Source organism: Cyprinus carpio, chromosome A4 (genome assembly GCF_018340385.1).
Source record: "Cyprinus carpio isolate SPL01 chromosome A4, ASM1834038v1, whole genome shotgun sequence".
Taxonomy (NCBI): Eukaryota; Metazoa; Chordata; class Actinopteri; order Cypriniformes; family Cyprinidae; genus Cyprinus; species Cyprinus carpio.
In genome coordinates, this window is record NC_056575.1 from 13,761,774 (window position 1) to 13,789,006 (window position 27,233).

The 27,233-nt window shown below is 37.2% G+C and overlaps 1 protein-coding gene across 2 annotated transcripts in view; it reads left to right on the plus strand.

Annotated features, from left to right (window-relative positions):
• The window catches only part of LOC109082317 (sialic acid-binding Ig-like lectin 7), a 48,385-nt gene that overhangs the window by 2,640 nt on the left and 18,512 nt on the right, over nucleotides 1-27,233 (plus strand). The window contains exons 1-2 of one of the 2 annotated variants that reach the window (XM_042742087.1): nucleotides 11,157-11,348; nucleotides 12,155-12,232. In XM_042742087.1, the coding sequence (XP_042598021.1) occupies nucleotides 12,181-12,232 (52 nt within the window). In that variant the 5' untranslated portion in view covers nucleotides 11,157-11,348; nucleotides 12,155-12,180. Of the gene's footprint in view, nucleotides 1-11,156; nucleotides 11,349-12,154; nucleotides 12,233-27,233 lie in introns of those variants that run through there. The other variant, XM_042742102.1, reaches the window with a different exon arrangement.

The window sequence follows — 27,233 nt, forward strand, 5'->3', positions numbered from 1 at the left end:
ATGCCCCTAAAATCCTCTCCATCCTCCAGCTGTAACAGCGACTGAGGTAAACTCTGTGTATGTCTAGTGCAGGCTGATGGAATCCCACCCTCCTTTGAACTGTCACCCGAGTGGCATCTGTCCTGCGAGTTGACCGGTCACTACACTCCTTCAAACACGTTCATCAGTGAAGAGGCGATCGAGCCCAGCCACAGGCTTGAGGAGCCACCTCATCACTCTTCATCTTTCCCTCACACACACATCAACTCTGCAGTGTGTCACAGAAACACTCATGGCCACTGCAAGTACTCGCCCAAGTTCAACTACATCCCTCCATGGTTTGCCAGTTTGCAGGCAGGTAACTCATGTACGGGTACATCACAACATGTTTTCCTGTGAAGACTATATAGTCTAGTGAAATTATTCACAGCAAAGATTTTCTTGGTAAAATGTTTTGGTAAAACTTCCATTTTTTCTCGTCAAGATACTCGCCGCTCCATGTAAATGCTCTTTAGCATTGGTGACTCTCGATTTTCTCCTCTTTTCTACTATTATTCCCCCCCTTATTTTCTGTTTCATGTGCATATGTGTACTTTTAGATTCACAGGCCTACAGTTTCACATCTGATCATATAACCCTGCATTCTGGTTCTCATCGCTTCCGACTGATTGGCCTTGCACTTAACAAAATCAGACATGATGAAGTCCCAGTAAACAGTTACAACACATTTCTCTATCCAGACGATAAATTACTGATTGGAGCTGAGTGCCTTTTAGTCATTAATTTTCCTATTGGCTTGTCCCACAAGTGAAGGTGTCTCCTTATATAGTGATTAGTCCAGCATGAGATGACCAGGTGTTAGTAGGAAGTGATAGGTGGGTCCTCCTTATTTCATTGCTAGTATAGTAGCCAGCCGATGATGATTCGATGATGATGGGTGTTTGTCTGAAGAGGGTTATCTTTTTCAGGTCTCAGAATGACTCGCTTCTTCAGCTCTCTAGCCTCACACCCTCTGCTGAATGAGACTTGAACATTAAGATGAAGTGACAGACACTAAAACAACAAATATGACATTTTATCTCCACTTTGATCTTCCTTTGCAAGCTGTGTTTCTCAGGAAGTGTTGTTTGATAAATGCATATATATCCATAATGACATGAGCGTTGAAATGAGATTTTACCTGTTTATAATGGGGTTTTGTTGTATTCATAATCTAATAAAAACAAGTAACTGCAACATTGATTTTTTTGTTTTCAAGCTGATGCATTGCCCAAACATGTTATTGGGCCACATGGATATTTATTTGATCTATTTATAATTTCTGAGTCATGTAGTTAGTTATTTCCTGACAAGTGTATTTTTCAAGTAGGGACTTTTAACACATTGTAATTCATATTGGTGTTTTTTAATGTTAGAGCTTGACATATTAGTGCAGGCATGTCATGTGTTTACACACTCCAGGCTGTCCAGCATCTGGCTTAAGGGTTAAGATTATCATTGCTTCTCTTTCTGCAGCCGAGTTATACTGCATATGCCCAGACGTTTTGTTTCATACATTTCACTTAACCAATTCGTAAAAAACACAGTTCATTCCCTGCAATGCAATACTGGCATGGCAGATCACAATAGACCAAGTTTTGTAACTGCAAATCGAATGCCTGAAATATGTTATACTCACTTATTAAATGCATTCTACTGTCGTAAAAGCCTTCAATGGCTGTGATACCTTCATCAAGTAAGCATTTTGAATTTCCTCCACACTTTAGTTTTCCTCATGTAAAGCCTATGTCTATTTTTTTGTTCACAGAGCACTGTGGCAACTCCAGACTGCAATTCCATTGGTAAACCCAGGCGATACTTCCATGGGTTATAGCTTGTCGTGATTTGATGAATTCAGGTTTGACTTCACAGTTGGATAGTTTTTTGGCCAGAGTCCGGACATTCAGAAGGTTTAGCATTGCACTTTTTGAATCATGCGAGAAGATCGGCCCCAGCGGCCAGCCAGTGTATTCAGAAGGGTGCTACCAGAAAAGTTCAAAAAAATTATACACAGTTCAGAATAATGTCTGTGTGAAAGCAGATTCTTTCAGTGTGGGGGTGGCATGTCTGCATAAGATGTTTTCCCCATCCAAGATTGAATACACGCAACCTCTTTAGCAAAAAGGTTGGTGTACATGCGTTGCCTTGGCAGAAACAGGGGCGGGGGGGGGGGGGCGGGGGGGGGGGTTCAAAAGTGCTTATAAATAGCACACATTACAGGGTCTAAAGTAAACATTTAGAAAAGGTTTGTTTCTTTTGAATTTAAGCTTGAGATTTGGATGCTGCTAAATATAATTCACATCAGAACATTTCTTTGAGCCATTGTTTTTAGAGGGATTTTCAAGGGATTTCTTTATCCGTCTTCTATAAAAAAAAAAAAAAAATCATGCAGGTTTTCATTAAAATAAAAATGAAAGTGTTACCGACAATTTGATTTAGACTAATAAACGCTTGTGGGCCACTTCATCTAAACCAGTAGGAGGAATGATGAGCACGTATGTAAGCCGATCTCCCATCGTAACATGTATCAAATTTTAGGTTTTTTGCCATACAGCGAATATTGTTTAATACCATTATCACATGACTTTGCTGGATTTTGCTCAACATCTATCAAACTGTAGCATTACATTTTCAAGTTTTCTGAAGCCATACTAATAATTTTTGTGGGTGCAACAGGACGGAAATTAGGATGCCGAATTAGTAAGTTGTTATAGTTTTCTGTTGCAAAATGACTTTCCAGAAATTCAGTTAAGACTTTGTATGATTACTAATCCAGGAAGTGCCAATGTGAGTGGGATAATGAAATATGCAAGATTTGTTTCTGGCTGATGATTTCTCTAAAGCAGGAGTGTTATAGCTAGAATTGATGCCCACAGGCTGATGCAGATTATTTCAGATTTGGTTTCTGCGCAGAGCCTTCAGATCCGTTACAGCAGCAGGTGGCGCCTGCTCGAAAATTGGAATGGCCATGTTTCACTGTTTACTTCCATGGTTAAACCAAAATTCAGTAGACTTATTGAATTGAACAAATGGAAAGAACTGAAATATTAAAGTGTAATTATGCTTTTTATGGGTGTACTATAAGTTTCATGCTAAGTATTAATTTCATGAAATGGCCACAAGTTACCTATATGTTTTCAAACAACCATTAATGTTGATGTAAATGAATGGGAGGAAAATAAACAAAAAGTAAGGCGATGTTTTCAAACAACCATTAATGTTGATGTAAAATATGAAAAGTTACTTCCTCCTTCCTGAGGTATCATCTTTGGCACATATAACTTCAAAAACTTTTTCTTTGAAATTAAAGGTGAGTTTTATGTTGTCAGTGCTCTCAAACTCTCTCAAATCTCAAAGAAAAAAGTCTCTTAATCACAAAAACTGTTGAGCGAGGAATGAGGGTGGCTCAGTTTATCCAGTTATTACAGTTTTCTTCCTTTTTTTGGGCTCAATTTGCTGTATCACCTATAGGTTGATGCTCCTCCTTGAATGAAGGGATGGAACATCTGGACAGCAGAGAAAATAATTCTTCTTGGTTTTCTGTTGAAAGGTTTGAGTATATTTCTATTCATAAATTAAATTTAAGAACAAAATTTCCAGACCTCTTTTCTTGATATTCATAATTTTTAAATTATTTCTTACATGTTTGCATTATGTGTGTGTTGTAGGTGTTTGCTGTAGAGATGGCAGCATCAGGTCCTGCCACAAAACATTCAAGCTCTAAAGTGGGATCCTGTGTGACCATAAAGTGCAAATCCAAAAATCAACAACAATACAAAAAAAACATCACAGAGAGCTCCTATATAACACTGGTTCAAAGATGGAGATAAGATGAATGACCATCTAGTGTTTCACTCCACAGATCCCCAACCCAATTGCTTTAATGGGAAAATAACTGGAAACCTACATGAGAAGAACTGCACCACTATCTTCTATAATGTTAGTTCAGAGCACACTGGTAGATATTACTTCAGGATTGAAAGTGGTGATTTGAAATACTTCTACACTATGAATACCAGTATAAATGTGACTGGTGAGTGATTTGAGCTTTTTATTTATAAACAAAGTCATTGTCGTTTTACACTCTCACACCAAACCCCCATAACCACAATTCAACTTTTTTCAGACTCTCCCCCCAAACCCACAGTGCAGCTGTATGTGGAGCAGAAGGAGGTGCAGGATCAGGAGGAGGTGTGTGGAGGGGAGATCTGTGAGTCTGCGCTGCTCTGCTGATACTCTCTGCTCCTCTCCTCCACCAACTCTCACATGGAGCTCCACTCCCAGAATCCCCCTCAGTGAGGTAGCAGCAGACTAGAGGAGACTCATCTCATGATCTGAACTTGCACTGCTACTCACCGTCAGCACAGACCAGAGTCACTTTCACCTGCACTATATAACCCTACCAGCTACAGGACGAGACCAAAACAGCACAGGACAGCATCACATTACATGTTCAGTGTAAGTGATGCTTTGAGATGCTTTTTGGTTTTTAATCATATTGTTGTGATCTTTATTGTGAGGCCTTGAATATTTTCCCTTCAGATTCACCTAAAAACACATCAGTGTCTGTGCTTCCCTCCAGCTCTGTGTTGGAGGGCAGTTCAGTGACTCTGACCTGCAGCAGTGATGCAAATCCAGCAGTGCTGAACTACACCTGGTCCAGAGAGAGTGAAAGGACAGATGGAGCAGCTGCAGACTGTGAGACACTCTTACTCAGTGATAGGACCGACCTGAAACACAGAGGCTGGTACTACTGTACAGCTCAGAACCAACATGGCACCCAAAACTCTTCATTGATGCTGAACATTCAGCGTGAGTATTACATAACAGCCAATTTTACCTCGTCACATTCATTACCAACTTAAAGTAAATTATGAAATGAACAGTTATGACAATGTTATCCCCCCCAAAAAAACAGATAAAAAGCCTCTTGATTAATTATTGTGAGCCCCAACAAAAAAGAGCTTTAAGTTCACAAACTCATAATACAAACTAATTATTACTTCAATCAAATTTAAATGTTGGGACACATTTAGAGCTTTAAGTTCACAAACTCATAATTCATTCTCATTAGTGCTTCAATCATTGGTTGTTGCTAGTGAGCTCCATGAGATTGTAGGCTTCTTCAGACCTTCAGACCAGATACATCTGGAGCATCAGCACAAACAAAACAGAAACTACTTCCATTTGCAAAACACATGACTGAAATGACTGCTGATGCATCAGCACAATCACTCAAATACAAAAGCAATACAAAAATTCTTTTTTTACAAAATCATTTACTTTTACATCACACACACACAAACATTTCTAACTAGTGTGTGGAGGAAAAAGCCAGCGATAAAACATAAGTTTTAAAAACAAATTTTAATAAACACGTAGTTCACCCAAGAATTCTCCCCAAAATTTAAATTCTCTCATGATCTGATCTTATGTTGTTACAAACCTGTATGAATTTCTTTCTTCTGCAGAACACAAAATATGATATTTGAATGTTGTCCATACAATGAAAGTATATGGGGTCCATATTGTCTTTTTTAGGAAATTTGCTTTTTAGATGCCCCTAAAAACCTGACAGCTTCAGCAATTCCCTCCAGCTCTGTGTTGGAGGGCGGTTTCAGTGAGAACTCTGACCTGACAGCAGTGCATGCAAATCCAGCAAAAGTGAACTACACCTGGTCCAGAGAGTTTCAGAGTGGTGAGGACATGATGGAGCAGCTGCAGACTGGAGACACCATCTTACCTTCGTATAGGATCGACCTGAAACACAGAGGCTGGTAAACTACTGTACAGCTCATGAACCAACACGGCACCCAAAACTCTTCAGTGATGCCTGAACCATTCAGTGTGAGTATTACATAACAAGAAAAAAAAGTTGTATCTTCCGTCACCATTTATTACCAACTTAAAAAGTCAATTATAAAATGGAAACAGTTTGACACTGTCATTGGTGTGGTTCTGATGCGTAATAGCTACTAACTATATATATCATATATATTATATATATATATATGTTTAATCTTTATTGTTTAAGGCCAAATACAATAATTAAAAGGCCTTTCATATTGTCCAGTTAAAATTACCACACACCATTCACTGTTTTGAAGTTTTATTCTAAATGCAGGGACATTGAGGATTTTTTTCAGTATAAATTGTAGCTTCAGACTGTTCAGATCAGTCTGGATTATAGTCACTCAGTAAGGGGGGAAGACTAGATTGTTTTCCAAAACAGCACTCTTCTGACTTGGTGATGGACTCAGCACTATAGCATCAGAGTGGTCTCAAACAGCAACAGTGTACACCATTTGCATTCTCTCTGTATTGAACAAAATTAAACTGGCTACTTTTTCAAATAAAGATTATTTTTGTGTATTGGCAGTAGTGATGCAAATCTTACCAGATCAGTGCCGGAGAGGGAACTGCAACAGTTATCACTGACACGAGCAGTATAGTTGCAGTTGTAGAGGGGGGTTGGCATTTTGAGATGGGGCTTTTTGGGTTTTTTAATTCCATTATTGTTGGTGATTTTTTATGTGAAAGCACCTAAAATTAATTTTCACCCTTTCCAGGATTTCGCACCCTAGAAAAACACACCCATTCAAGTGGTTCTGTGCTTCCCCTCCGCTCTGTGAGGGGGGGCGGAGGTTTCAACGTGACCTTCTGGGACATGACCTGCAGGCAGTGATTGCAACATTGCCAGCAAGGGGCCTTACCACCTTCGGGTTCCCAGAGAGCGTGACTGGGTCAGGGAAGCAGCCTCTCTGACAGCTATGGAGACTCGGAAGGAAACATACTTCACTCCTTCGATTAGGGGGGATCGGGAATATCCGGGAAACAAAAGAGGGGGCTGGTTTAATTACTGTAACAAGCTCAGAAACCAAAGTAAAAATCTCTCTGGTTTGCAGTTTGCAGGTAAATCATTACAGGTACAACACAACACAGTTAAACCATTACAGAAAAACCACAAAAATATTCCAGGTGAAAAAATGCAAAACAAATAATATTCAAAGTAAAATCACATAAAAAAAATTGCTTTGTAAAATGTTTTATGTAAAACTCCCATTTTACTATCTCCACACAAAAAAAAAAGAGATAAAAAACCTTTCCGCGGTATGTAAATGTAACTGGGTTTTATACTACTTAGACAGTTTTTGGGGACTCCGTCAAGAGCTGTTCCTCTCTTTTGTACTCACCATAATTTTTTCTCCTCATTCATGTGCAAATCATTGTGTGTTTTTTTCATGGGAGAATATGCATACAGGCTACATTTTCACTCTGATCAGGATTAACCCCCTGATTCTGGTGTCATCATCGCTCTGACTGTTGGACTGTGCACTCTACAAAATTAGACAGGAGTCATTCAAACAGTTTACAACCACCGATTCTCTAAATCCATAGATAAATGTACGTGATGTGCTGAGCTTGAATTGCTTTTTAGTAATTAATTTACCTATTTTTCCAGATTGTCCAGCAAGCTGAAGGTGGAATCATTTGGGTCTCCTTATATAAATCTTTCAGATATAGTAAGGATTTCATGCAGATCCCGCTAATGATTGTGTGATAGGGATGATGGTGTTGAAAAGGTTGTTTCTGTTTTCAGGCTCAAGAATGAGGCAGTCAGGCGACATAGGCAGTTAGCGTCTCTTCAGCATCTCCGTGTCTGCTCACCCTCTGAATATGAGACTTTGAACATTACGAGAAGTGACACACAAAACAACAACAGATAGGACATTTTATCTCTTCACCTTTGTCTCCCTTTGTCAGCTGTATTTTCTAGGGCATGTTTATAATGCGAACATAATTTTTCCCTGTACATGAATGACTGCAACATGAGATTTTAACCCTGTTTTCAAGGAAGTTTTTTGTATTCAGGTAATCTCAATAGAAAAACAAGGGTAAGGTGCCATTGATTTTTGTGTCTGTTTTTTCTATGTTTATGCATTTGACAAACATTTTATGTGCACATGGACTAGTTATTTGTTTTGCTATTACCGAACCAGTTCTGTCATTTGTATGTATATATTTCTGGAACAATATGGTTGGCAAGTAGGCCTTTAATTTGTGATTCATATAGTTTTTTTAATGTTGACTTTTCCATATTGTGGCCACCCCGCCAACACCAAATGTGTTTCACACATTCCAGGTTGTCAGTCTGTGCGTAATGGTGGGTGATTATCAGGGTACTGTCTCAAGACAACATGGTTTCTGCAGGGATCTATATTATGTATGCCAGATTGGTGTTTCAATCATTCACGTTGTAAACCAAATGTCATTCCGCTGGTTAAAAAACACAGATTCATTCTGGAATGCCAAATACTGGTGGCAGATCCGAAACTAGGCCCAAGTTGTACTGTAACTGTAGACAGGGTTGTGATCAAAATATAAGTTATTTTATTCTAGGACCCTGTGGTATGGCTCATGCGGATAGTTTCTGGTGAAATCGGTCGGTATAAAAGCAATGGCAATGGCTGGGACTTACCTTCAGAACTATAGCATGATCTCTGAATTCTACTCTCCACTTCACCTTTGGACTGTGGGCACTCCCATGAAGAGACGCAGGATCTAAGGCAGTCATGAAAGCGGTGATTAAAGTCACAGGTGTGGAGACTTGCACAAGAGCCAACAAAAGTGGAATGTAGGCAGGACCTTGGTAAGGACCGGCTAGGTGGAATTTAACACCAGCCCAGAGTGGGCACTGAAAGGGGTTCTAACATAGGTTTAGAGGTAGAGCATAAGTTCCCAAGTATGCTCTAGGGGCTCTGGAAGATCCTTTGAAATCATGGGAGAAGAGGCAAGGAGGCAGCATTGTTTCAGAAGGCGTTTAGATGCTCCAAATGAGAAATACCATTAAGACGGGAAAGTGATTATCCCAAAGTTCAAGAATAGGCAAATGCGACTTTGCTCAGTGTGAACTCCACCTTTGGAATATGTTTTTCCACTTTGGTGGCAAAATTGTCTGATTGATTTTTTCCCCCACCATCAATGATACAGGATTTGGTGTCCCTGGTTGCCTTGGACACACAGGTTCAAAAAGTGCTCTCTAGAACACATTACAGGGTACTAGAACAAAAAACAAGTGAACTCTAAAAACTTGGGCACCATGGTATTCTTCTGTTTTTTCAGCAAAGAGACCCTGATTCCTGGTCATTACACAATACAACCATGTTGTCATATTTGGCAAACATTGGGACACTAAGTTATTTGTTCTTCCTATTAGAAATTTTTCTGTCATTTTATGTATTATTTCTGACAAGATGGTTGTTTTTCCATGTAATGGTGCCTCTTTTTTTGAATCCTTTGTGGGATCCATGTTTAGTTTTTTTATAACTGTTGAACTTTTGCGCCGGATTCCTTTGGTTTCACCCCCGGGCATGTCTCCCGTGTTGGTTTTTCCAACACACACAATTCCAGGGGGGGCTGTCAGTCTGTTGAGCATTAATGGTGGGGGGGATTATTTAGGTGTCTGCTTTTCTGCAGGGTATATTGATGTCTTAGTTGATGGCCAGAGGGTTGTTTAAAAAAATTTGTATGGAACATTCACTCTTACCAATAGGAAATAATACTAGTGCACAATTTATTTCACCAAGAAAAAAATGATATACGAATAACAACCCCAAAACCAGATTTTTTCATTTCCTTGAATGCGCAGAACTTAGTCAAACTGGTGGCAGATTTCCGAGGAAGAAAGATGGGGACCTAAACAGGTGATCTGGTAAAAAAAACTAATTGGGCCCCCCAATCATTGTGATTATTTATGTAAACATTGCTAGCAGTTTTGTGATTCGGGAATTCGCTAGTCGCTATAAATAATTACAAATAAAGGCATTGTTAGGACGGGGCTGTGAATATCCCTTTCCGCAAGACAAACATAGTGCATTCTTGAATTTCCTTCACACACCCACCTGTAGTTGAGGGGTCCCATGAGGAGAGCAGGGAGTCTATAGGGGCGAAGAAAGGGTGGTGGAAGCTAGTCGAGATAAAAATTTCATGTTGTAGTATTTTGGACTTCACAAGGGGAGCACACCAATGTGGGTAAGGGTACCATGAGGGGGAACTGGGTAACGGGAAAGGTTAGGTGGGGGAAACTTAATGCGAACCCCCAGGCAACAAGAGGTGGGACAGTTTCCATTAGGGGTTTATAAAGCATGTAGGTGCCCAGAAGGGGGGCTTAGGGGCTGCTGGAAAGACATTTGATGCCAGTGGAAGGGAATAAGAGGCAGGGGGGGGCAGCCCACACAAGCAGAGTTTTTCAGTGAGATCAAAGGCAGTGTAGGATTCACGACAATGAGAAAGTAAGAAAAATGAGAATTATCTTCCAGGTCAGAAAAATGCTTTGCTGTCAGGGTGGGAAAGGGAACAAGTTTTGTTTCTAGTTTGTAGGGTTGGCCAAATTGTTCCTGGGATAGGGGAATTTTTTTTCCCCTCCAGAGAATGGGGGTTGAATGGGAGAACTATAACCCTCCAATGTACCCTCTTTGCGCGCAAAGGGATTGTGGGGGGGTCCTGGGTTGCCTGGAACACACAGGTTCAAAAACGTGCTTCTAGAAAAACATTACAGGGTACATAAAACAACATGTAGAATTTTTGTTCTTGTTGAATTTAAGCTGTGGCGTCCAAAAGTACTGATGGTAAATATATGTACAGGCAGAACATTTTCGGTTTGACCGTTTTTTATGGGGGTATTTCCGTTATGGGAGGCGAATTGCTCTATATAAAAAAAAATTAAAACAGATAGTCGTTTTAAGTAATTGTTCATAAAATAAAAATGATAAGTGCTTACTCACAAATTGATAGTACTAATACAACTGTTCTGATGTTCATCTTATTGACCATAGAAGTAAGAAATGCCGAATTATGAGCACATTTATGTAAGCTGGGCGTCAAATTTTAGGTTTTTTCATACATTGCTAATATTGTTTAATACATTATCACCTGACTTTTTTCCCCTCTCCCTGCTCATACATCTATAAAACCTGTGCATTACATTTCAAGTTTTCTGAAGACATACTATAGCTTTGTGTGTGCAACAGACTGAAATTAGATGGAATGTAGGAGATGTAAGTTGTATAGTTTTTGCAGCAAAAGACTTTCCAGAAATTCAGTTAAAGACTTTGTCTGTGCACAGAAGGCATGTTCATGCTGATCCAGGAAGTGCTGGTGTGATGTGATGAAAAAGGGAAGTTATAATAGATCTGATGCAGTCTGATGCAGATTATTTCAGATTTGGTTTCTGCAGCAGAGCTTCAGTCCGTCTCTAATCAGCAGCAGGTGTTACAGCTGGAAACTTGGGATCTAAACAGGAGATTCCTACACTTTCTGCCCCCAGGAAGGTCAGATTCTTTTTGCTGTTTTACTTCCATTACATTAAACCAAAATTAGTAGACTTTAACAGATGCTGTCATATCTAACATATTTAACATAATTTTTACATAAAGGATATATTATGCTTTATCCAATTAATGATAATCATTGTTACAAATACATTCTTTAAAAAAAAAAAAATTCTAATTATGCTTAATTTTCAACATAAAAAAAAAAATAAAAAAAAATAATTCAAATAACAATTATATAAATTAATTGGCAATATTTATTAATCTTGATTGCATGAAACAACTAATAAAAAAAAGTAATGCAGATAATATTTAGATGTTTTAATTGGTTAAACAAATGGATTAAGTATACTGAAATATTAAATTGAATATAATTATTCAAATTTATGGGTAATGGACCAAGTTTCAAGGGTCTAAAATAAGAATTCACAGAGAAAAAAAAAACTGTAATGCTTTCGCACATGTACTATACATGCTAAGTATTATTTTCAGAAAGGATATTAATTCAAGGGAGGAAAATATACAAAAAGAAAGGCAATGTTTTCAGTCAACCATTAATGTTGATGTAAAATATGAAATGTTACTTCCTCCTTCCTGAGGTATCATCTTTGGCACATATTTGTGCAAAAACGTTTGCATCTTTTTCCTTGAAATCAAAGGTGAGTTTTATGTTGTCAGTGCTCTCAAACTCAGAGAAATTTCTCTTAAAAAAGTCACAAAAAGTGAGCGAGGAATGAGGGTGGCTCAGTTTATCCAGTGTTACAGTTTTCTTCCTTTTTTGGGCTCAATTTGCTGTTCACCTATAGGTTGATGCTCCTCACTGAATGAAGGGATGGACATCTGGACAGCAGAGAAAATAATTCTTCTTGGTTTTCTGTTGAAAGGTTTGAGTATATTTCTATTCATAAACTTAATTTAAGAAGAAAATTTTCAGACCTCTTTTCTTGATATTCACGTTTTTTTTTATTATTTCTTACATGGTTGCATTATGTGTGTGTTGTAGGTGTTTTGCTGTAGAGATTTTAAACATCAGTCTGCCACAGAACCATTCAAGCTCTCATAAAGTGCAGATTTGAGATTCAGGAACAATATGACAAAAATCTCACTGAGAGTGCTGCTATAGGACTGTGGTTCAAAGATGGAGATAAGATGAATGACCATCTAGTGTTTCACTCCACAGATCCCAAACCCAATCACTTTAATGGGAAAATAACTGGAAACCTACATGAGAAGAACTGCACCACTATCTTCTATAATGTTAGTTCAGAGCACACTGTTAAAAAACACCTAAGCAATAAATACCATTATAAATGTAACTCTACACTAAAAAGAACCATTAAAAAATAAAAAAATTTATAAAATTTATCTTTTAAAAATAAACAAATGTATAAAATGTATGTTTTAAAAGTTGCCATCATTGCCATTTTACTTTTTCAGACTCTCCCCCCAGACCCACAGTGCAGCTGTATGTGGAGCAGAAGGAGGTGCAGGATCAGGAGGAGGTGTTGGAGGGGAGATCTGTGAGTCTGCGCTGCTCTGCTGAGACGCTCTGCTCCTCTCCTCCACCAACTCTCACATGGAGCTCCACTCCCAGAATCCCTCTCAGTGAGAGCAGCAGACTAGAGGAGCTCATCTCTGATCTGGACTTCACTGCTACTCACCGTCAGCACAGAGTCACTTTCACCTGCACTATAACCTACCCAGCTACAGGACGATAACCAAAACAGCACAGGACAACCATCACATTACATGTTCAGTGTAAGTGATGCTTTGAGATGCTTTTTGGTTTTTAATCATATTATTGTGATTTTTAATGTGAGGCCTTGAATATTTTTCCTTCAGATTCGCCTAAAAACACATCAGTGTCTGTGCTTCCCTCCAGCTCTGTGTTGGAGGGCAGTTCAGTGACTCTGACCTGCAGCAGTGATGCAAATCCAGCAGTGAACTACACCTGGTCCAGAGAGAGTGAAGGACAGATGGAGCAGCTGCAGACTGGAGACACTTTTACCTTCGATAGGATCGACCTGAAACACAGAGAGGGTGGTACTATCCTGTACAGCTCAGAACCAACACGGCACCCAAAACTCTTCAGTGATGCTGAACATTCAGTGTGAGTATTACATACTGCCAATTTTACCTTGTCACATTAATTACCAACTTAAAGTAAATTATAAAATGAACAGTTATGACAATGTTATTGTGTTATGATGCAATAATAGCTACTTATCTTGATTAAATTTGAGCCCCAAAAATTATTAAAAAGCCTCTAAATTATTCAGTTAACCTTACCACATTACTGTTTATTTCAGTTTCAATTGAATGTTGGGACACATTTAGAGCTTTAAGTTCACAAACTCATAATTCATTCTAATTAGTGCTTCAAACATTGGCTGTTGAGTTCATGACATTGTAGCTTCAGACCTTCAGACCAGTACATCTGGACTCTAGACAGGAAAGCAGTCTCTGTTACTCGCATCAACAAAACAAAAACACTCAAATTCTGACAAAATGTTTTTTTTTTATCACTCAAATATTATTCACACATTCGTTTGTTACAAATTTTATGTTTATAATATATATACTTATGATCTCTGTTTTACTACTGGTTTTGTCTTCCTCACACTGGTTAGAAAAGTGTGATCTTTACTGTGACAAAAAACACATTTAGTCACAGTTGCCATTGTGCTTTTCTAATCAGTGTGAGGAAGACAGAGCCAGTAGTAAAACAGAGATCATAAGTATATATATATATACACAGTGGCCCCAAAATATTTGAACAGTTCTGGACACTTCAGCCACACATAATGTCTGAATATTATCACATTAGATAAAACACCAAGAAAAATGGCATCTACTTTGATTTCAGTTTGACTTTGTTACCTAATGCAAATGCATTAAATGAAGCTTACGTCCAAGTACTTTTTCATAAATTTCATACAGTACCTCATTCATACAGTTATTCCCTCCTCTATCAATCTTTTATCTTTTCTTCTCAGATGCCCCTAAAAACATTTCAATTTCAGTGATTACCTCCAGCTCTGTGTTGCACACAGTTTGGAATGTCATGAGAGCTAGTAAATGGTGAAACTGTCTCTTTATATTAATAATAGGGTGAAAATGTATATACACAGTGGCCCCAAAACATATTTGAACATGTTTGGACACTTCACCCACACAACATGTCTGTGTATTATCACATTAAATAACAAAATAACAAACCAAATAGCATCTACCTTAAAATAAAAAGCTGCTTGTTTTGATATTTTGTTACCTAATGCAAATGCATTCATATATAAAGTGAAGCTTATGTCTAAATAATTAGGCCACTGTATACAGTACATAACTGACAGAAATATTAGCTACTCAACCTTCCCAGTAAACCAGTTAGTTTTGCAATATCAATCTTTTATTTTTGCTTCTTAGATGCCCCTAAAAACACATCAGCTTCAGTGAATACGTCCAGCTCTGTGTTGGAGGGCACTTCACAAAATCTAACACTCACAAAAGAAGAATCTTTGTAGTTATTTTGTTACACCGGGGCCAGAGAAGAGTGAAGGACAGATGGAGCAGCTGCAGACTGGATACACTTTTACCTTCGATAGGATCGACCTGAAACACAGAGGCTGGTACCACTGTACAGCTCAGAACCAACACGGCACCCAAAACTCTTCAGTGATGCTGAACATTCAGTGTGAGTATTACATAACAGACAATTTTACCTTGTCACATTCATTACCAACTTAAAGTAATTTATAAAATGAACAGTTTAACACTGTTATTGTGTTATGATGCAATAATAGATACTAGCTATAAAAAAATGTAATTAATAATTAAAGGCCTTTAATTTGTGCAGTTAAACTTACCACATTACTGTTTTTAAGTTTTATTCAAACGCAGGGACATTGATTTTTCAGTATATACACTGTAAAATCCAGTAGTTTACAGTACCTTACTTAGATATAATTAGTTATCTTTACTTAGTTGTTATACTTACTAGGTTTTATTAAGTCAAATCTAAATTCAAATAAAACAAAACAATTACTCCTACTGCTTTGAGTCACGCTTACTTAAAATAGTCGTGTATCCACAAAGGAACCAATGACATTAAAGGGTTACTCCACCGCAAAATGAAAACTTTGTCATTAATCACTTACCCCCATGTCGTTCCATGTTGTTATGTTGCACATTAGCAATATATTAGTGCACTGCTGCCTCTCACTGCTGTATTAAAGGGATACTCCATCCCAAAATAATTTTTATTTTTCATTATTCACTTACCCCCACCCCATACCGAAAAATTGCATTAACTACATAAAAAAAATTAATATAATATATTTAGGATGAAAAACAGGGAGGCTTGAGACTATCCCATAGACTGCCAAATAAATAACAGTGTCAAGGTCCAGGAAAGTAGACGAAGACGAAGAAAGAGTTTTTGAGGCGGGGCAATTCTAGACTTTTCACTCATTTCCTCCACTTCTGTGGATATCTTTCTCTAGTTACATTCACTTGTTTCCCAAAGTCATCTTGAATGTTGAATTATCAATACAATAGAAAAATTTGAGAGAACATCACATACAGTAAGCTGACTTCATAAACTGATGTTGATTTTCCTAAAAAAAAGTTTTTGCTTGAACTCACCATTTTATTTATTAGTGCTGTCTTTGGTTGGGCACTTGGAACTTAATTTATGTAGTTATCATTCTCTTCCTATTGATGTTACAATGCAATATGAAATCACAGTTATTTGGTTTCAAAGGAAGGGAAGTAATAAATAGGTTGTTTCTAGAAGTTGAACAAACTTGTAATTAAATCATTAGCTAGCATATATTTCATGTTGATTAATGATCTTTTACAATTTTACTGTTTTTCAAAAACACCTTGTGAAGATTTCAATTGGATTGATATAATCCTTTATTATTTGTGGTAATATCTTGCAATCAACCATGCTTGAGTCACACACAGACTCCAACATTCAGCATGCATAACACAACAATGGTAACAATAAAATTTTATTTATTTTATTAATTGTAACAATAGCCATTTTATTTGCTCTTTTATTGTGCTACTACTGACATAAGACAGTAAATAAAATTGACAAATAATAATAATAAAAAAAAAAACAGTAAAACAAAGCAATTGCAAGAAAACTACTAAGCATTTAGTAGCTATACTAAGTCAAGAGTAAACCTGAAGTAAATTATCAAGTTCTCCCTACACTTCTTTTTAAGTTACTAGAACTCTTGTGTAAGTGAACTATTAAGCATTTGTCAGTACAACATCCTATTCCTATTTCACTTTACTTGGGCAATTGGTTTGCATGCTTTATTTAAGTAAGACTGACTAATTAGATTTTACAATATATTGTAGCTTCAGTCTTTCAGGCCAGTCTGGATTCTAGTCAGTAAGTTTTGCAAATGCACTCTTCTGACTGTTGATGCATCAGCACTATAGCGTCAGTGGGGTCCAAAGCAGCATTGTACCCATTTGACTTTCATTGTATGAACAAATGAAGTATTTTTCAAAATAACTTCTTTTGTATTGCACAAAAGAACGACAATACCATCTTGAATCTTGAATCTTGAATTGCACAAAAGAATGACATGCACACAATTATTATCACCATAATAATCAAAAAATGAAAAAACCTCTTTATATGAATAATAATATGAAAAAAAATAAAAAAAGACAACCAAAAAAAAACATATAACAACACTTTACAACACATTCAGTCCATTAACAAACACATTAAATAACAAAATATCAAACCAAATAGCATCTACCTTAAAATAAATGCCACTTGTTTTGATATTTTGTTATCTAATGCAAATGCATTCATTTATTATGTCTAAATAATTACGCCACTGTATACAGTATGTAACTGACAGAAATATTAGCTACTCAACCTTCCTAGTAAGCCAGTTAGTTTTCCTATATCAGTCTTTTATCTTTGCTTCTTAGATGCTCCTAAAAATACATCAGCTTCAGTGAATACGTCCAGCTCTGTGTTGGAGGGCAGTTCAGTGACTCTGACCTGCAGCAGTGATGCAAATCCAGCAGTGAACTACACCTGGTCCAGAGAGAGTGAAGGACAGATGGAGCAGCTGCAGATGGAGACAATCTTACCTTCAATAGGATCGACCTGAAACACAGAGGCTGGTACTACTGTACAGCTCAGAACCAACACGGCACCCAAAACTCTTCAGTGATGCTGAACATTCAGTGTGAGTATTACATAACAGGAAAATTTTACCTCGTCACATTTATTACCAACTTAAAAGTCAATTATAAAATGAACAGTTATGACACTGTTATTGTGTTATGATGCAGTAATAGTTACTAACTATAATTACTATTATTGTTTTTTTTTTTTATCTTTATTAAGTTTAAGGCCAAATAATATAATTAAAAGGCCTTTAATTTGTCCAGTTAAACTTACCACATTACTGTTCTGAAGTTTTATTTAAATGCAGGGACATTGATTTTTCAGTATAAATTGTAGCTTCAGACGTTCAGATCAGTCTGGATTATAGTCACTCAGTAAGACTAGATTGTTTTCCAAATGCACTCTTCTGACTGTTGATGCATCAGCACTATAGCATCAGTGGGGTCCAAAGCAACATTATACACATTTGACTTTCATTGTATGAACAAATTAAATATTTTTCAAAATAACTTCTTTTGTGTTTTGCAGCAGTGATGCAAATCAAGCAGTGCTGAACTGCAGCATTTATCACTGTCACGAGCAGAATCATTGTAGTTATTAAATTTTTCTCATTTTAATACTTTCAGATGCCCCTAAAATCTCTCCATCCTCCAGCTGTACCAGAACTGATGTAACTGTGTGTTTCTGTGAGGCTGATGGGAATCCCTCTCCTGAACTGGAGTGGCATCTGTCTGGACATTCCGTCACTAACTCTTCAAACATGTTCATCAGTGAAGAGCGATTGAGCAGCACAGGCTTGAGGAGCTCCAAATCAGTCTCTCACACACACATCCACTCTGCAGTGTGTCAGTGTCCGCAACAACACATCATGGCACTGCAAGTCACCGGTTTAATTTGCTTCATTCCACTCCTCAGGTGTCAGGTAAATTTTATAGACATTAATTTTTAAGGTTTAATGTTTAAAGTATTTACAGATGCATCATCTTAAATACCATTATTTATACATTTTAACAGTTCTGCTGGTGTTGTACATTTCTAGTTATTACATTAGAAAAAGGGCAAAGGATAAATGCTTAATTCTTCAGTACCTCACACACTTTTATGTAAATGTCTATAGGAAAAGTTGTATAAAAAACTTCTTTTTGCTTAAAGATGTGCTTTTCCTACAAGACAAACCAATTTTGTTACTAACCACAATTCAAACTTGCTGCTCGGCTCATTCTTCTAGAGAGGAGGAGGGAGTGCAATCACTAGCTTTAACTGATCAATTCTATTAGTGGCTCCCCAAAAACCTGTGATTTATTATTATTATTATTATTATTATTATTATTATTATTATTATTATCAGGTTTCCATTATTGTCTCTTTTTGCTTGGAGTTGCTGGTGGGGCTTCTGTGATGATGATCATATGTGGCATTTTACTTATCTGTGCAAGGTATGTTCACATTGCCCAAAGTCACTACAAGTCATCAATGTAATTAACTACTCAGGGGCCTATGTTAATTAAAAAAAGTTTATAATTATTCTAACTGAAATAGGCCAAGTTATATATTAAAACAGATCACCAATACAAGATATTTCAACCTAAACCAATTTGGGGAGGGGTGGGGGTGAAGGCTTTTTGCTCAAAAAAGTTTCCCAACCTCTTATTTCAGCAATAAGCAATAAGCAAATAATGTCAACTCTAAAAATTATTTGCCCCAGTCACCTGTTTGTCAAAATTCAAATCCATACATGGCTGATGTTAATTTGTCAATATTTTTTGATCATGGACACATGGAAATATATTTTTTCAGAAGAGAAAGCAACACAAGACGGGACGATGGCACTGAACTCATTCTGGCTCACAGGGTAAGTTCCCTCAAAGTACACTGTTCATTTTAAAATACTGCAACTTCTGTTAAACAAATGTTTTACAAGCAGAATACACCACAGCTCTCCACTGTTGATTTGTTCATATGTTCAACAGGAGGATGAGAGTGGCCCTGATTGTGCCAATAATGCCATGCTGTCTCCTACTGGAGCTGTCACCCAGAATCATGAAGAACTCCATTACACCTCCATTGACTTCACAAACAACCAACCAGAGTCAGAAGAGATCAGGGGCGTCTCCTCGCTGACAGCTGACTACGCTGTGGTCCAACATTATCCTGGTGGAGTATCAGAGGCAGAGAGCTCAACAGGAGGTTATCAGCCCAACAGTAGCATCGCAGCTGTAGTGATGTCTGAGAAAAATCAAACCGAACTAGAGCAGGAGGCAAAGATGGGAGAAGTGTTCTCCCAGCCATCAGAAGACACAACATATGAAAATATCAACATCTGAGCTAGAATTGCTCACACAATCAGTGTTTTGTCTTGTAATTACAAATGAATGTTAGCTGCAGCTTTCAAGTGTGAAAAAAAAAATGCCATATAACTTCTGGGTCATGTACGATGGCATTTTTTTCTGTGGACCAAAGACAATTTAGCCATTTAAGGAATATTTCAAGTTCGACCAAAGACAATTTAGCCATTTAAGGAATATTTCAAGTTCCTCTCTTGTTTTCTTTAAAAAAAAAAGGAGGTTACAGTGAAGCATTGTGACACACACTGGAATAAAACAGTGGGATTTTGTCCACCAGGAACCAACTGAATCATTGTACTTTGTTAATCTCATGTGAATGACAGGTCACTGGAGATGAGCAAGTATTGCCTTGCTTTTACATTGCATTGTCATGGCAACAAAGTTGTAAAATGGGATAAAATCTTACAAAATACTCAAATCATGCAAAAATACATATTCTTTACATTTTATGACTATACCTTTGAATCAGTGAGTATTTTAATGTTTACTTTAAGTGTAAGTACCACACTGTAACCCATGCTTTTTTAATATTATTATTATTTTTAAGAAGCTTTTGTTTAAATCATCTATTTTTAATCATATTTACATGGTATATTTAATTCCATATCTGATTAGACTGTATCAACTTCAGATCAGGGCGTAATGTTATTTATATATATATATATATATATAAATATATTAATAGCCCTACTTGCCAAAACAGAATATATATATATATATATAATTAGTATGAACAGCTGTAAACCTTAAAGTCTATATAGCCCTACTTGCCAAAACAATCACAGAATATACAGGATTAATGTTGAGAATTGGAAAGTTTCAATATTGTATGTTATCATTTGTAAGTTGTGTAACTAATTCAGCAACTGTAACTACACAGGGCAGACTGTTTTCTCATTTCTGGTATGCTTGTGTTAAATTCTCTCTCTCTCTCTCTCTCTCGCTCTTTTTTTTACTTTAAATTTTATTTTACTTATAGCAGGATTTATTTACCATTTATTTTTGGTACATATTTACAGTTGATTGTTTGTATAAGTTTTTTTACTTACCCCAAAGGGCAACCTGTTAAAGGCCAATTCACATCGCACAGACACACAGACATTGACAAATTCTAACAGACAGTTCATCGTGTGTTATCGGATCAGTGTGTTACCCCCGTCGGTGTCTGTTGGGAGTTGGTCAGAGCCCATTTTCGCTAACTGAAAATGTTCGATTGGTGTTTGTCAGTTCGTGGAATGTCTAAGAAGTGACATGATCTTGGTGAATGTCGGTGTCTGTGTAGTGTGAATTGGGCTTTAAAATAAAAAGGGAGATGATTGAGAAAATTTCTTTACAGCAGGATTTGTAGGTTTAGTCTTTTGACACTTAAAAAATAAATAAATGTGTGTGTAGCATGTTGTGTTGCTTTTTTAATGTCATACACATGGAAAAAACCTACAACCACTTTTTTTGGGAGCAGAGCTGCTAAATGTACCCAATTTTGGCGCGGAATAAAAATGTTCTTATTCCCGGCTTAATGTGGTGAATTCTGAGCAGGAGAGCTCCACCAACTTTTTTTCCCCCCCCTGGCTGCATCTGTGATTCTGTCTCCAACTGCTGCCAAGCCTGAGCAGCAAGTTACAGTACATGCAATTCAAAAGACATAATTTTGGTCTGGAATAAAAATGTTTCTTTATTCACAGAGAAGATTTGAAAAGCTTTTCTTGATGTGTGAATTCTGAGCAGCAAGTTACAGTACATGCAATTCAAAATACATTATTGGTAATTCAGTGTGGTTTGCTTATAATTGTGTGTAACTAAGCTGGTATAGCAGCATAAAATGAAGCAGTAAAACCCTTTCAACCCATATTTTTACTATTTTTTCAATTTCGTCTTGACGCGCTTCTTCTGAAATGGTTTTAAATTTCCACACTTCTTTCTTATGCACAAAGATTCTATTAGAGTGTATAAGATGCTTTTGGTCTGGAAGAAGAAAAAGGTTTCCTTTAACTTTCTGGGATCTGAAAAACTCTTCTTATGTGCGAATGCTGAGCCGGCAAGCTGATAGTGCTGCCACATTATTTTTTACTACGGAAGATGGCTGGTGACTGACTTCTTACCCGTTCATGAAGCTGCCGACCCAGTTCACATTAGATTAAATTTTCCAATTATTTTTCATTCTGTCATCAAAGTCAGTCAACTGTAAGTTAATTCTGAGCCAAATTTTGTTTACAGTTTTATTTTTTCGAATAACTTACACCAGTCTTATGATTCTACAACAACAACAAAGTGACATTTATTTAACATATGTTAGGACAAAACATTTTTTTTTAATTGTTAGGGTTTAAATTATAATATTTAGTTGTTAAGGGTTTGTTTAAATAATAGAATATTATTTACAACAAACTCAAAAAAGTACTTTGACTCTTTGTGGCTGTCAAACACTAATGTGATGAACGTTGCTGTAGTTTTCTCTCTGCTATGTTTGTGTGGAAGTATCATGACTGTTAACACTCTTCTCACATCTATTAAAAGCACATTGATAGCAGTTGGCATAACAAATAAAGTGTAGAGTAGGGAAGTTAGATCTGAGAAAGACTTTGTTTGCGGCTGCATCTTTGTCATTTTGTATCATGACTGATTGACATTCAGAAATTGTGACACTGCATCCACATACTTTTTGGGGTAACCACATTTTAATTCAGTTAAAGTTCAGCTGGTTTTACCACATCTGCACTGGATAACAAACAGTTGAAGGAATCAGAGGAATAGCTGTTGAATGACTCTTCTCAGCATTCTGTCTCAGCAGGGGCATTTTTTGGACATTAAAACAATTATACGATTCTTCAAAAGTAGCTTTGGAAGTGTCATAACATGAATGTGTGTGTGGTCATTCTGTATCAAGGTATTACCATGGCGTAAACCCACCAAACTTGCCTTTGTTTCATTTCCATACTCCATCCTCTCAACTTCTTTCCACTCTGCCCTTATCACTCGATGTTTCAGTAAGTTTCAGCCCCTCACTGTGTATGTTAAGATCCAGTGGGTGTGGTTGGATCCACATCTACATCTCTCTTCTACATCATGTGGGGAGCTGTGTATGTTTGTGCTAATTTCTCAGGGAAGTAATGGCACCATGATAGACTGTGGGACAACAACAAACCGGTGGAGTGAGTGTGATGCCCTGCCCAGTGTTCTGCTGGGAAACCATGGCTCCACACACTAAACCAAACTAAATATAACACGCAGACGCACACCAACTAAATATAATTGCAGACCAGGTACCAAGCCCTCATGGCAGTAGTGGTGTTCCAGGTGGAAGTGGCCTCTTTCAGCAGGATAATGCACCCTGACACACTGCACACATTGTTCAGGAATGGTTTTAGGAACATGGCAAAACGTGCTAGGTGTTGCCTTGGTCTCCAAATTCCCCAGATCTCAATCCAACTGAGCATTTTTGGGATCTCACAGCCTGTGGAACTTGAACGTCTTGGTGCCTGATACAGGACAGCTTCAGATGTACACACACACACCACACACACACACACACACACCACACACACACAAATTCCCTCAGGTTGCATGTGACTTTCAGTTCTGTGATTCACACACTGTAAAACATCTAGCAATTCTGTAAAAAAAATAATAAAAATAAAAAACCTGTAAATTGTGCATAAAATGAGTATGCATAAATCATGAGCTCTAATGCTTTTCTGACATGATAACAGATAACAATGATTTATCCATTAATTAATTAATTTATTTATTTAAATAATTATTATACATTTTATACAATGTATTCCAAGTAGCAGCTATTGTGAAATGTCATCAGTATGAACATGGTTTTGAAAATACCCTAATACTATTCTCAAGAAATTTTTTAAAAATTTTGTGTGTCCATCAATTACATTTTAACAAATATTTTCATTCTTGTTTTCAAAAATGTATTGTTTTACATGTATTGCAAATTAAAAACATTATTTCATTATTGAAATATATATATATTTTTTTACAAATATTTTGAATTAATAATTAATAAACATTAAAACAATTCAAAATTAACAAAAAGTTTTTTGACACTTTGTGGTTGTCAAGCGCTAATGTGATGTGTTGTTCATCATGCTTACTCTGCTGTTTTTTTTTTCTTTTGTGTGTGTGTGTCGGTGGGTGTGTGTGTGTGTGTGTGTGTGTGTGTGTGTGTGTGTGGGTGGGTGTGAACGTGAGGGGAACTGGCTTCACTTCACATATCCACTAAAATTATTTTGACCCAGGCTGGTTTAGCAAAATAATGCATGGAATAGAGAAGTAAGTTCTAAGAAAAACTCTTACATGATTTCTTTGCAAATGCCACTTGCTTTGTCATTTTGTATCTATGCAATGACATTCAGACACATATATTTATTTAATCGTGTTATAAATTTGATTAAAAATCCTTGTCCTATCTGACCTATTGATTTCTCTTCCTCATATATAGCTACACTTGAACATGAACATACTTTTCAGAAAAGAAAATAGATTACTTTGTAGAAACATCTGAAGTGAGTTATAACTGACACAAAATCACCAAAAGATTTTCACAGCACACCACAAAAACCTTAGGTTTTAAACAAAGTAACACTTTTTACCAACTAAAACAAGCAAACAAACTGATGAACAATTTCAACAGACACTCTAGAGCTTTCCTTTCAATACTGCAACCATGTCAGTCTTCTAGATCATTTCACAAGATAATGAAGCGGAGTTAATAATTACATTTTTGATACATTGTAAAAGCATGAAGACCATGGCTCACTGCCAACAAAATATACATTTCTTGACATATTTGACTCAAATCTGTTTAGATGTTTGAATTAAACATTTATTTTTCAATGCATGCACTTTTGCCATTTTTTTATACTTGTAATTTAAAAAAGATGAAAGTTGAGTATTTTTTTTAGAAAAAAATACTATATGTTTATGTAATTTTGTAAACTATAATATGGACTGTCTAACAATAAATACACATTTTATATTTTCCTTTGTTTTCTTTAATCATGCTGTCAGTGATTTTCAGTCCTGGTTCTGGAGAACCACAGCACTACACATTTTGGATGTCTCTCCTATCTGACACAATCAGTTGAGTTCATGGAGTTCTCTTCTAATGAGCTGATAATATCAGTCAGGTTTATTCATAAGGAAGACCTACACAATGTGCAGTCGGAGTCTCCTGGACTGAAAACCACTATTCTAAAGGAAAGGTATGAGGAAAATGGGTGCCAGAAGGCATGGCGAGGAGAAGCAGTGTCTCATTCCCTCTTGGGGAACCATGGTTAAATGCGTAACCCTCAAACGAGTTGTTTTCAATCAGGTATCATTGATTCTTTCACAGAACAACAAACTGGATGCTAACCAGTCAGGTTTCAGGCAAAAGCTGTTTACAAATCATCAGTTCTTATTCTGCTGGATCTATCTGCTGCTTTTGTACACTGTCAATCATCAGATCCTCCTGTCTGCCCTTTCATCACTGGGCATCATAGGGATCCCACTTCGCTAGTTTGAATCCTATCTCACTGGTAGGCTTTTAGGGTGGCCTGGGGAGGGGAGGTATCCAAAGCACATCAACTGGTCACTGGGGTTCCTCAGGGATCAGTTTTTGGACCCCTCTTCTTCTCCTTATACACTACATCACTGGGTTCCATCATATAGGCACATGGCTTCGCCTACCATTGCTATGCTGATGACACACAGCTCTATCTCTCATTTCAACCAGATGATCCAATGGTAGCTGCACGGATCTCAGGCTGCCTGACGGACATCTCAGCACAGATAAAAGAACATCACCTACAGCTCAACCTGGCAAAGACTGAGCTTCTTGTCTTCCCTGCCACTCCAACTCTACAGCATGACTTCACCATCCAGCTAGGTTCTTCTACAATTACCCCATCAACTTCGGTCAGAAATCTTGGTGTAATCTTTGATGACTAGCTGACCTTCAAAGACTACATTGCAAAGACTGCTCGATCTTGCAGGTTTGCATTTTACAACATCAGAAAGATCAGGCCCTTTCTAACGGAGCATACTGCACAACTTCTTGTCTAGGCCCTTGTCATTTCTAGGCTGGACTACTGCAATGCTCTTCTGGCTGGACTTCCATCATGAGCAATCAAACCTCTACAAATGATTCAGAATGCAGCAGCACAACTAGTCTTCAATGAGCCCAAAGAGCCCATGTTACACCTCTCTTCATCTCCTTGCACTGGCTACCGGTTACGGCTCACATCAAGTTCAAGACATTGATGCTTGCATATAGAACAGCGACAGGCTCAGCACCCGCCTATACTTCAACTCACTACTACAAATCTACATCCCCTCCAGAAGTCTGAGATCTGCTAGTGAGTGACGCCTCATGATACCATCACAGAGAGGCTCAAAATCACTTTCCAGAACATTCTCGTTCAGCATTCCTGGCTGGTGGAATGATCTCCCCACCCCTATCCGGAATGCTGAATCCCTGACAATTTTCAAGCAACAGCTGAAAACTCATCTCTTTTAAAGCAATTTTACTCCATCCTAAAAAAAGAAACAACTTACTCTTTATTTATTCCTTCCCTTTTTAGCTTGTACTTATTTGAACAATGCCTGAAACTTGGTATTATGAGCACTTCCTGTGCAATGTTCCCTCTAATTTTTTTTTTTCTTGTTGAGCAAAACTTTTCTCCATTGAGCAGCCATTTCGGGCACCTGAGCAAAAAGATTAATCTTTAAACCCTGTATAGCGCACACACAAAAAAGTGTTTAACTTAACTTTAATGTGCTATATTTGATTTGACCCTTGATGTAATTAAATGATGTACATTTTACGCTACCTAAGAAAACATGTTTTACAGTATAATACACTACCTTTCAAACAGTGTTGCTTTCTTCAACGAAAATTATGACTAAATATCATCAACAAACCTTTATCACGTGACGAAAATGAGACGAGACGCAATGTAAACGCTGGTCATGTGACGATGACTATAATTAAATGTATAATGCAATATTGTTGACGAATAAAAACGAGACTAAATGTGGTTTACAAAATAAAAAATATGCTAAAATGTCTCTTAATTTTCGTTGACGAAAACGAGACAAAACGAAATGTTATATCGTTATTTCGTCTCGTTTAGTCGCGTTATTATTATTATTTTGCAGTATTTCTGTTTCCTGTGTCTCATTTCAGCAAGGGCTGCATCAGGTCGCACTGCGCAGACATCATTTCCTCGCGGCATTATTAAGAAGATGACAACAAACAAAGTTAAGCAGGATTTATACTTTCGCCTGGCTCTGCTGACTGCGAGCGATCCATCCCAAATGGACGAGGCTTTTATACTTGTCGCGTTCTCTGTTGTACTATTCTTTGAAACGACAGGGGAG